The following is a 12858-nucleotide window of genomic DNA, read 5'->3' as shown; positions in this document are numbered from 1 at the left end:
TTTTCATTTTAAATCATTATTCGGGATTTCTATCATTCTTATCAATTTATCTCTCCTCTCTCTCTCTCTCTCAATATTTTATTTTCACCAAATTGCCTTAGTGCCTTGTGAGTGAAAACTGCTTGCGAGGAAAGAGTTGCATGGTGTCGTTCCATTGTTTTTATTACCAAGAGTGTGATACTCTTGAAGAATTGAGTTTGTTTCTTGAGATAAACCATTTAAAAATCCCTGTTTAGTTATAGAACGCATCCTAAAAAAGATATGTCTTGTTATTGAGATCAGCTAATAAAATCTCTACTCGGTTCGTGAGTTCAGTTCATGGAGAAGCTCACTTTTTGTTGGGGATAAGCCAATGTAAAATCTCTTGATTAACTTATATCAAAAGTTTGTGGACATAATCTGTAAAATCTCAATATTATTCAAATCTCAAGAAGATCTCTTAAAAATAGACCAACCTTCGGCCAAACCAATATAATTCTCTAGAGTCATCTCTCTATCCCTTGTCTTTTAATTTATGTTATTTACTTTATTGCTTCTATTTTCTGCTACTATTAATTCTGATCTTAAAAATACTATGACAATTTTTTACTTTATAAGTTTTAATGTTAAGGAAAAAATTGTGTTAGTATAAATAAATAAATAAAACAATGGTTTTTATAAATAGAAAAAAAAAACACTATTAAAATTTAGTCTAAATCTGGATTAGTAGTGGTTTATATACCAAAGAGAAAATCAAGAATTGAATTTTAAAAAAAATGGTAGCATTGATGGCTGAGATCTCTAAAGCACTTGAGGTTGTTGAGGCAACAAGTACAAAATCAATTGATAGATTTTTATTTTTGAAATTTTTAATAATTTGTCTTTGGTTGAAAGAGAATGCTACACTATTAATGTTGATGTAAAATATGAGAATTTTTTTTAGTTTGATGAACTCATTATTTTAGTTTTCTCTTTCTTTTTAAAAGACATGTTTATATCCTTTTAATTTCTTTCTTATTTTTTTGTAAGATCAAAGCTAAAGAAAGACTAAAATTCCTAATAATCATTATGTTCTTATTATATTTTTCATATAAATTTAAGTACACACCAATGAGTACTTAAATTAACATATTTTTCTAACAAGGCCTACCCACCTTGCAACTAAGTGCCCCAGCAAAGCGTGTAAGCCTATTAGCTTCTGATCCATGTCTTGGTTTCATCAGATACCCTTTCTTGAATGGGAGATTCTTAATAGGAGCACCAGATTGAATAAATGTTGCACCATTCATGAACATATCACCTTCTGATCTCCATTGCCATTGCGACCAAACACTTTCGGCTGCATAATCTCTATGTGTGACTATCTTTGCAGCATTGTTGTTAGGAGCGATGAATCGGTTTCCTTGACTGAGAATTGTTGGACCGGAGCTTCCACCAATTGCGTACATGATCCAATGTGTGTAATCGTTGTTCAAGACATGGAAAAATCCCCATCTGCATCTTGGCATTCTTTGGATTAATCCTTGTCCAAAATGGTTGAATGCAACTGTGATTTGCATAATCTTGTCTTCGGTGTATTTATCACTAGCTCCGAACAACATAACCTGAAATATATAGATGCATTCGTCTGATAAATTAGTTACTTGTGTCATAAGTTATAAGTCGACTGAATTAACCACGGTTTTGTATGTGATTATTACGTGTCTGAGAAAAAAAATAGTTACTTGTACTATAAGTTATATAAGTTGACTGAATTAACCACAGTTTTGCACGTGATTAATCAGGTGTTTGAGAAAAAAATGATCGACCATGAAACATTTTGGTTGTACTTACATCATTATGTTTTGTCATATGGCAATTTGAGATGGTAATTGCGGTAGAGCCTTGAATAACATCAATAAGACCATCCTCACATTCGGATAGAGAAATATGATCAATCCAGATGTTTGATGAACCAAAGACGGAGAGGGCATCGCCATCGCTCCTTGTTCTTAGTCCAACATGATCAAAAGCATCTCTAATCATACCGCCATTCTTAGCCTTAATGTTCTTTAGGTGAAGACCATGAATAATGACATTGTTAACGAATTGCATTGTAATTCCAGCACCATCCCTAATATGAACTTCAGCACCACGACCGTCGATTGTCTTGTCGGATGAAACCATCAACTCTTGATTCAATCTAATGACCATGCTATGTGCAAAAATAATCCAAAGTGGTCCCTTTTGAACGGCCCCAAAACGGAGAGTGCCAGGTTTTGGGTTAACCATATCATTGTCGGAAGGATCTGTGACAACATAGAACCTTCCACCAAGTCCTCCTACGGCCTTTCTACCGAAACCTTTACCACATTTGGCTAACTTTTGACGATCTTTGGCCCAATCCTTGTTACACCTCCAACAACGGTCAATTGGATTAGAGGCCATGCAAGGTTGTTCTTTACCACCTCGGCGTTTATGTCCTCCTTGATTTAGTTCCCTCCTTGTGCTATTTGAATATTCCTCCGCCATTGACTCTTCCATAGCCCTAAATACAATTCAATCAATCATTTGTCAGATTCATCAATTCTCCAAATTCACAAAAACTATACACATTTTGATCGGTCGTTTTGTCAAGATTGAACGATCCAAATTTAAAATTTATAAAGATTGTTCAATCTTGATCAGACAACCGAGATACATACATTTAGAAGGTCAAGATAGTCATTGTACGCAACTCAAATATGATATTAAATATGAATAAATTTATAATATATTTGATCATATAACAAGAGACGAGTTATAGTAAATTACCTATGGACATGTAGATTGATCTCGGTTGTAATATTTTCTGGATTAGGAATATAAGACTTAAGAGCAATATCACGAGCTAAATCAGCTTGTGCTTTAAGATAATCATCAAACTCAGCTATACCAGCTTCAAAGCATGGAATAGCAATAGCAAAAACCAAGAAAATAATGGCAATTTTACTTGCCATTTTTATTACAATGTTTATATTTTAATTTGCTTTTTATTGTTGGTTTTGCAAAAGTTTATATGATATTTTTCTTGGTTTTTCTGGCAAGGATTGCTAAGGTCTTAGGATTAATCTTTCAATTAAATGACCTCCTTAGCACCAATGCCAATTAAACCAAGAAATGTTTAGTGTGTAGGCAGCATATTGCTTGGGTGTGTGAGTGTTTTTTTTAAGAAACTTGAAGGCTTTAAATAATGGTTGAAAAGATTGAAGATGTGAAAATTGTGGTTCTATATTTAGGAGAAAATTGAGTGGATAACCGTTGTGTTTTGTAAGACTATTTTATATCCATTCAATCTAGCTTAAGAAAAGGATCTTATACAAATAAAATTAGTATGTTAAATATTGTCCAAGTTGGTGGTAATTGGTCAAAATTTTCCAATTTTGGCCATACTTTTAAAGCTCTCGTTTTTATATATATAAAAAAGATTTGCTACGTTCAATCCATGTCATATATCAATTGAATTTTTCATGAGCTAATTTTTTTTTTTTATTAGTATATTGATATAAAATCTACACCATTACATATACACACACAAACAAAAAAAATCAAGTTGGTTTAAAAAAAGTTAACTTAAAGTTGATTTAAAGACCATAGTCAAATATATGCCTTCATATGAGCTTCAATATAGATGGTATAACACTTGTCAATATAGTTTGTAGTTGTATTCTGAGTTATGATAATTTATGACACATTGTTGTGTGTCTTTATTGAAGGTAAATTGTGATATAAATGTATTGGAAAACAAAAACAAAAAATTGATAAGTCTATCCTTATAAATAATTATGATAAGTGATAAAATAGTTACTTCTTGTGACGACTAACCACTACAACACGGAACAGCTTTCACAGCGCTTTTTTTGGCCTTTAACAGCGCTTTAAAGCGCTGCCATAGCCAGCGCTGGCGTAGGCTACGAAAGCGCTTTTAAAAGCGCTCTGGTAGACCCCCCCTTTAAGAGCGCTTTCCTGGAAAAAGCGCTCTGGTAGGTCCCCCTATTAGAGCGCTTTCCTGGAAAAAGCGCTCTGGTAGACCCCCCTTTAAGAGCGCTTCTTAGTAAAAGCGCTGGCAAAGACCAGTAAAAAAGCAAAAAAAATTAAAAAATTACGCAGCATACAAAAGCGCTTTTGGAAAGCGCTCTGGTAGGCCCCCCTATGAGAGCGCTTTTTCCAGAAAAAGCGCTCTCATAGGGGGGCCTACCAGAGCGCTTTCCAAAAGCGCTTTTGTATGCTGCGTAATTTTTTAATTTTTTTTGCTTTTTTACTGGTCTTTGCCAGCGCTTTTACTAAGAAGCGCTCTAGTATGTGGACCTTTAAGAGCGCTTTTAAGAAGCGCTGTAGTTGCTAAATGAGGTATTTTTATGTGCAGCCTATAATTTAATCCTCCCAGTCGACCTGTAATGTTTTCGACCTGTAATATTTTCGACCTGTAATATATTTTCGACCTGTAATATATTTTCGACTAAATTATTTCAGCCATCAGTAAGACAATATATATACTAATATATACCATTATAATATCCAAAATTATATATATACATCATTACAAAATTATATATATACATCATTACAAAATCAACAATATTATAGTTCAAATCTGCATGAAAAATAGCTTAATATAAAATTGACACAATTCCTCTTTGATTTCTTCTAACTTTAGCTTCGAGTACCCAGCAGCACGGAATTCGTCAAGGTACTATAAAACAAAAACATAATATGAATAATATATTTAGGTAAATGTAATAAATTATATGAAATTATCTTAAGTTATAACTTTATACCGTGGGAGGAATCTCTAATTGATTCGCCTGAATGATTTCTTTCATAAACCTCAATACAAAGTATCCGCAGTCTGAACTGTTACGCTGTAGCGGACACTACATAGAAAAACAAATAAGATTCTATATAAGTTGTCTTGTTTTACCAAGTAGCATAAATATTATGAGCAAATTTGTGAAAAGTAATGTACCTGCACTTCGATCCAGGTGATGTTGTTTGATTTAGTCCGGGATACCTGTACGTCCCGTTGACTACGGAATACTTGTATTGATCTAATTAACAAATATATAAAAGCATATGTTTAGATCAATCCCACAAATAAGTAAATATATAAATATACACGAATATATATTTAGAACGATCCTACTTACAAATCAACGATTTCCTTCATGGCCGGATAATTGGTCCATTCACCCTTTACCGAATTCAGATAATACACGACTTCCCTTATCGGGTTGATAGCAAGCAGCAACCAGTGTGCTCTATAAATTAAAACAATAGGTTATATGAAAATATTGCTATACACTAAAGAAACAGAGATTAGATGAATAAAGAATGAGAAACTAACCCTACTGGTCGGGTATTATACGCCCAAAGATGCAGACATTCTGTATTGCCGGTGGACATGAATCTATCGACTAAGTGCTGTCTAACAGATTCCGGATCCGAAACAATTTCCATTCCGCTGCAATGGGCGGAAGACACGAACCGGAATCTGTTAGACAATGCAGTCCCGCGCAACACTCTGTCATACAACAACCTTAAATAAAAACATAATAAACATTAGATTCTTTTCATTGAAAAGTGTAAATAAATTATATTGTGGGACTAATTAAATAATATATCGGATGAGTGAATATTACCGGATGTATGAATGCATATTACTGACGCCTAGTTGATCTTGGTTAAAAATCTCTTGCAAGTCATCAATTGTAATATGTGACTTGAACTCAATACCGAAGACACTTTCATCCATATCGATTTCCCGTAAAGCACCATCCTTCATATCGGACATATCAACCATTGTTGCGAGTGTCGCCCGGTATCGAGGCACAAAAGCACCGCCTTTTCTTGCCGCTTGCTTCGGAGGACCACTGGGTGGTACACTACGAACCTGCTGCGTCACTTGTTGTGACTCCCGAGCGGATGCCTAAAAATCATATAAGTTAGGTAAAATATAAAATCATGCATATTTTGATTCAGATTATATATTAACACTTTAAATGTACCTCTTTTAGCGATGCAACAGACTCCTCCTCCTGTAAAATCCCTTTACCCTTAATTGCGGGTTTTATAGGAGCAGTCTAAAAATAAAATGTAAAACATAATTAATAAACGGTTTAGAATTGACATTCGAAAACTAAATGATTCATAATCGTTTTCAATTTACCTCATCACTAATGGTAATGAGCTCCGAGGGCCATGCAACAAACGATCCTATTGCATCTCGCAGCAATGTCGTCTCTGAGACCATGTCAGGTACCGGTAGAATCGCATCACGATCTAATACAACATCCACCGATACTTTCAGGTGTCCATCCGGGAGCGGTCTGTGGTGAAGTAAATCTCCCGAAGTGTTGTGCACTTTTCCCTTGCCAACTAGTCGATAATTCGGTTCCGATAAGTATAGTTGGCAAGATGAAATGCCCTAAACCAATAGTAAATATAAAGTCATTATCATTAATAAAATAGAACAATTTAAAAGGAAAAAAAATTATAATTACCTCGGGAAATTTCCTTTGATAGTTGATACTAGCCTTATCACTAGTTTCTTTCACCGATGAAGTGTTGCATTTTTCTCTCATATACGCCTCTTTATCTCTTTGCAATTCAGAGACTTGTGCTTGCAATTCCGCCAACTTTTGCAACACTTCTTCATTTGAAGGATTTCTTCTCCTAGGACTCTTGTAAAAAGAGGTTGGAGTCACACCATGACCCTTACCCCTCACCCGACCGGGATACTCGGGAGCATCTAGTACTCTACTAAGTACGCTCTCCTCACCGGTGGATGCCGATTGCGACAAGGTCTCCTGTAATTCATTTACATTTAAATAATTATTAGTGGAGATAAAAAGTCATTTGTATATTAAAAAACATTTGATTTAATTAAAGACATAGTATTATACTTACACATTCAGTATAAACTCTCTGAACATCGGGATCGACAGCGTGATTCTTGCCCACACGAGCTTCCTTCCACAACACATGTACAGGAAGTGAAGCTTCCTCACTTTTAGTCTCCTCCAACTATGCATTGACACAAACGATAAAATCGTCAATTAAAACATGCACATGTAGACAATTAATTAAATCGAATTTCTATTTACTTACAATTTTATCCTCTAAGCGTGCATATCCCAAACGCCCTTTTTTGTATGGATACGCGGGTTTGGATGCTCTCTCCCTATTCGTGGCACTCTTTTTCTGAAAAGCTTCATCTCTTTGCTTTACAAACTCAGCCCAATCTGCTTCATCAATGAAGGTCGCATACTTTGTTGGCCGTCCCGGTGCATTTTCAAGAAATTTTCCATCTTTATCCTTAAGATAGGTGTTTGTCAAAAAACTTTTCCACCCTCTATATCTCTTGCCGGCCAAACTAAGTATGTAGCTTTTACGTTCATCTGGTATCTCAAAAGTCCTCTGCAAAAAAACGTACGCATAGTGTGTTAGTATAAATAATTTAAACAATTTATCGTCAAGATAATAACAACAATTAACCATATATGATATATACCTGAAGCTCTTCCCAAATCGCTTGTTTTTTCTCCTCCAATTCTAAATTTTTCGTTTTCGATTTCCAGGTAGCTATGGAGACCGGAATATGCATACGGACAAGTGTACCAATATAACTTGTCAACTTTGCAGAATTAGGACCAATTGGTTGTTTATCAGAATTCCATTCCAATCGGTATACTAATCCTTGGTCTCTATGTCGTATGATACTCCTCATAATAGTGATGCCTCGTGCAACCTCTTTTGCTTCAGTATCAGGTGGAGCATTTGTATCCGAAGCAACTCTTTCTTGTGAGTTTTCTTGTAAGTTTTCAGGTGGGTTTTCAGGTGGAGCATCTCTATCTGAAGCCATTGAACCTGTATCAAACAAACTAAAGCACATTAGTACACTATTAATAAGCTAACAATCTATACAAGTCAAATGGAAGTCAAACCATGCATGTACAAGTAAATCGGAAACGAAATCGGTACAAATCAAAATAAGCGTAAAAAAGAAAGTTATCGGAATTGAACGAAATTTACATGGCTATGGTAAAACGTCGCCACGGACTCAAAAACAAAGTCGGTTTTCCGAAATTCAGACCCTAAGCCCGACTTTTGATTACGGGCAGAAGCAAAACCGATAAAAAAATAGTCCCGAAATGTAAAGATAAGTGCATGAGCAGCTCCGGAATCGTCAAAATAGTATAGTTACATGTAAAGAAGTCAACAAGCGGATACATGGTTCAAAAGTTATGTACAAAACGAGAATATGCACCAAATTGAATAAAACAAATTAGTCCGACTATGTATACTATTACCTTTATCACTAACGTCTCTTTCTTTTCTTGGTAGGTTTGTGTACTACGCGTCTCTTAACAATGCGGACGGTTGGATTGATCCAAATACCCTCATTATGATCATTTCTAATACAAGATTCATTCTCATTTTGATCGTTTCTTGTACAAGATTCAATGCCAACACCAATATCACCTTGATCTTCAATTTTTTCATCAACTATTTTGTTAGATAAAAGCACTATAGACCATTTCGTACTTGTCGGATCATTGACATAGAACACTTGTTTAGCTTGAGAGGCTAGAATGAAAGGCTCATCTTTGTACCCTACCCTATTGAGATCCACTTGCAAAAATCCTGACTTATCCATTCGTACGCCACTATTATTTTCAACCCACTTGCAACCAAATACAGGAGTTAGACTTGATGTGGGAGATGGGTAGGTTTGAATCAGCGTTGTACAAGTAGAAACCAGAGACTTCAAAGTAACTGTAAAATTAAACACACACACCATGCGGTTAAATACACCACTACTAACAAATATCAAAATAAACCCAATCTAGAACTCAATTATTTAAAATGATATGAAATCAATTATCAATTAGCTAGTAACTACAAACAAGAGAAAGAACAGATGCATACATGTGTACCACGGCTTGTTCAACATACGTTGGTTCGTAAATGAGAGGCTAGTTCATTAGTCCTAACAATTAACCTCAACTAACAGTCTAACTTTATAACTAACTTACAACATAACCACCAGTAGGATTAAGTGATAACTAACGGTCTTTTTAAAATAGAATCTTAATTTATTTTCATACATTACTTTTAATATGAAATGAAATAAATATCGAATTAGTAATGCTTTGAGATTATAAGAAATCAAATTAGACAAAATACATATTATCACTTTCAAATATATATGCATTTATACAATTAAACAAACTTTAGTAACAAAGGTCTCCATTTTTCAAAACTCTACTCCTTTTAAGAAATGAAAGAATCCTCACTCATATTTTAGAATCAAGTAAAACCATAAAACATTAAAGTGAACGTAGTTTCTCTTAATAATCATTTGGTGTAGACAAGTTATTAACCCTCAATTGAACTACCCATTACAATTCAAATAACTCAATGATATGACAAAGAAGAAATTATGCAGCAAGTAGTTCATGCTTTCATAATATACTATAGCTTTCATTTCATATCATATACTATAGCTTTCATTTCATGCTTTCATTTCAAACAACCCATTATAATTAAAAACGAAAATGGCACTAATGTGTTCTATTCTTGACAAATGTGTTTGCAATTTAGATATAAAAATATCAAAGTTCTGTTTTTAGCTAAAATAATGGCACTAATGTGTTCCATTCTTGAAAAATTGTGTTCTTCAGCACAACACATTCAGTACCCAACAACAAAGCAACAAGAAATTGTGTTCATGGATTATAACCTATTAAGAAACATAGCCAGTCGAACAAAAACAATTAAAAATAAAGCAAAAGAAAACAAGGTGACATACATGAAGATGAAGATGACGGCGGCGGTGGAGGCGAGATGCTACACGGCGGCGGCGGCGGTGAAGAACTTTGAGTTGTGGGAGACAAAGTGGGGGAGACGAAGTGGAAGAAAAAAGATGGGGGAGACAAAATGGGTTTTCTGGGTTTTCTGGGCAAGTTAGCGTCAATGGGAGAAAAAAGATGAATTAGGGATTCTGAACGCGTAATATCAAATTTTAGTAATAAGGCTACTAAAGCGCTTCTGGAAAGCGCTCTCATAGCCTGGTCTATACCAGCGCTTTTGACAAAAAGCGCTCTCATTAAACACCCCTACCAGAGCGCTTTTGAAAAGCGCTTTCGTTCCCCCCACGTTCCCCCCACCTACCAGAGCGCTTTTGTAAAGCGCTTTCGTACCCCCCACCTACCAGAGCGCTTTTGAAAAGCGCTCTCATAACCCCCCCTACCAGAGCGCTTCTTAAAAGCGCTTTCATACCCCCCCACTATTAGAGCGCTTTTTTAGCGTGTTTTTTAATTTTGTCTTTAGCGAAGCCTATGCCAGCGCTTTTCCTAAAAGCGCTTTCGTAGGGGTGCTGCTAAAAGCCAAATTTGGCGTAGTGAACATCTTTGATGTAAAATTGGATGAACAATTATAAGCGTTGAACAAAGAATAAGAGCTATACTCAATCCATATAAATAGAGTATTTTCAATCTCAGTGCTAGATAATACGAATGAAGATCTTTGGAGAGAGAGAGAGAGAGAGAGAGAGAGAGAGAGAGAGAGAGAGAGAGAGTGTGTGTGTGTGTGTGTGCGCGTGTGCGACTAGGGTTCCAAACCAGATTTTATCAAGTGTAAAAGCTTTTGCACAAGGATTATATAACATCTGAGGCCCAAGAAGGCGAAGGGTGGTTGCGCCGCATGTAACACTCGAGGCCGAATATGGCAAAGAGTGGCCGCCACATCAGAACGAGAGGATTATGAGGCCGTGCAGATATGGTACTGCATGGTTGAATGAAAGCTTATAAAGATTTATGGGTAGTACCTATACCAACAAGATGCATCTTCTTTTCGGTAGCCCGTTTCATAAAAACTCCATAGTTAAGTGTGCTTGACTTGGAGCAATTATGGGATGGGTGACCTTTTGGGAAGTTTCTCGGAAAGCGTGTGAGTGAGGTCAAAGCATGCTAAAAAGACTCGTGTTGGTTTGTGGGGTCAGTCAATCATCCCGAAAGCAGTCTGGGGCGTTACAGGTTATATTCATAGATTCACTTGTGTGGGCTATAAGCTGAAAACCCCACTTAAGTGTATCGTACCTTATTGTGTTCTACAGTTCACTTAAGAGAATATATTCATACATTATGGTGTTTCGCATATTACTTATGTGTGAAATTACCCTCACATTGATTCGTTCAAGTTTTGCACGTCCAACTTGGGTTATTTGCAGTGTAAATTGATTCATTAAGTTGTCTCTAAGTGTGTTTTTGGCTCTGTTTGTAAGACTTAAGTTATTCTCCTTCCAGACTCAATCCAGAGACATAAATGACTCAAGTCATGGCCATCCTGAATCATTTCAAAATGAGCAAATACTTGATTCATTTTTTTTACTCAAATAATTTTTACAACTTTTCCATATTTTGAATTAATTCATTCCAACCTTGAATAGATTCATTTAGTTTATTTTTACGGGTGCACATATAAATAGTTTTTCCTTTTATTTTCTTTTATAACTTGATGAGAAAACTCTCAATCAAGATTAAGTGAGATCAAAATGTCGTTGATGGTATATCAATTGTAAAACCACCTAAGGATTGGAATGATGATGAGATTAAAAAGGCATCTTATGATCTAAAGGATAAAAATATACTCATCTCATCATTGAGTATGACTGTATTTTTTTTATATCACATTGTATGACAGATAACGCAATGTGAAACACTTTTCGAGTTCTCTATGAGGTAACTAATGACGTCAATTAATCTAAGATCAATACTTTAATGGGAGAATAGGAACTCTTCTACATGGAACCTAGTGAAATTGTGGCCTCTTTGCAGATGAGATTTTCGCATATAATCAATAAACTTGAGAATTTAAGAAAAATTACTTCTAATCAAGATTGTTCTAATAAGATTTTAAAGTCTATATGTTGGGAGTGGCATACAAAAATCATTGTTATTAAGTAATCTCATGATCTAAAGACTTTAAACATGTCAAATCTCTTTGATAAGCTCACTGAACACGAGCATTGATTAAAGAGACTTGAAGCGAGTGAAAGCAATGATAAGAATAAATAAGAGAAAAATAACATCTCATTGAAGTTTTTTAAAAAATTTCCTTTAAAAAAATATTTTGAAACTAGAGGGGAAATCTTAAAACTTTTAAATTCTCTTGAATCCTTGAAAGCAAGAGAACCATGCATCTTTAGTAAACGAACAATTTTGCATTCTTTCAACTTTATATGAAAAGGAAAAGTTACTTGATTGTGTTACTTTCCATAATCTAAAAATTGACTTAGAAGATCTAAAGGGACAAATAACACAATTAACTAAAATATCTACAGTTATATATGTTAGCTCAAGTGATGATGAGATAATTTATAGAAAAGGAAATAAGAAAAACATGCATGTTACTAGAAAGAATAGAGAGAAAATTTCCCCTAGAGGTTTGTGTAATTATTATGGTGAAAAAGGACACATTAGATCTAAATGCCACATTCGGAATGTAAAAATTCCAAATGGTCTCATGGCATGGAAACCTAAAAGTCCTAACACTAACCCCAAGGACTCAACACTAGTTGGGAACCTAAATTTCAATGTCAATTGTCTTATAGGAATATATTACAACTACAAATAAGACGTGGTTCTTAGATAGTGGTTGTTTAATTCATATGACAAGAGACTCGTGTTATTCATTGACTTTGTCAAGAAAGAATGTGGCTTTGTTACGTATAGAGACAACAAAAAAGGTAAGATATTAGAAGTATGTGTTGTGATAAATCCCTCTACAATCACCATAAATGGTATTTTTTTGTAAAAGGGCTAAAACATAATCTCCTTAGCATAATTCAACTATGTGATA

The 12858-nt window shown here is 34.9% G+C and overlaps 1 protein-coding gene across 1 annotated transcript; it reads right to left on the bottom strand.

The window, feature by feature from the left end:
* Window positions 1–1032: 1032 nt before the first annotated feature.
* On the bottom strand, window positions 1033–3152 carry LOC131611157 (pectate lyase-like). The gene is made up of 3 exons (XM_058883257.1): window positions 2773–3152; window positions 1813–2506; window positions 1033–1583 (listed from the first exon to the last, which is right to left on the bottom strand). The coding sequence occupies exons 1-3, from the start codon at window positions 2955–2957 to the stop codon at window positions 1116–1118; spliced, it is 1347 nt and encodes a 448-aa protein (XP_058739240.1). The 5' UTR covers window positions 2958–3152; the 3' UTR covers window positions 1033–1115.
* Between the last annotated feature and the right edge of the window lie 9706 nt (window positions 3153–12858).

This window comes from Vicia villosa, linkage group LG6, assembly GCF_029867415.1.
Source record: "Vicia villosa cultivar HV-30 ecotype Madison, WI linkage group LG6, Vvil1.0, whole genome shotgun sequence".
NCBI lineage: Eukaryota > Viridiplantae > Streptophyta > Magnoliopsida > Fabales > Fabaceae > Vicia > Vicia villosa.
The sequence above is the reverse complement of the archived record's forward strand: the minus strand, read 5'-3'. Positions and strand labels throughout refer to the sequence as shown.

What these genes read in the sequence shown, in the direction of transcription:
- LOC131611157 (XM_058883257.1), bottom strand. Translation starts at nt 2,957, where the DNA reads ATGGCAAGTAAAATTGCCATTATTTTCTTGGTTTTTGCTATTGCTATT. An exon ending in ATCAATCTACATGTCCATAG is followed by an intron (nt 2,507 to 2,772) that starts GTAATTTACTAT and finishes AATTGTATTTAG; the next exon opens with GGCTATGGAAGAGTCAATGG. An exon ending in ATATGACAAAACATAATGAT is followed by an intron (nt 1,584 to 1,812) that starts GTAAGTACAACC and finishes TATATATTTCAG; the next exon opens with GTTATGTTGTTCGGAGCTAG.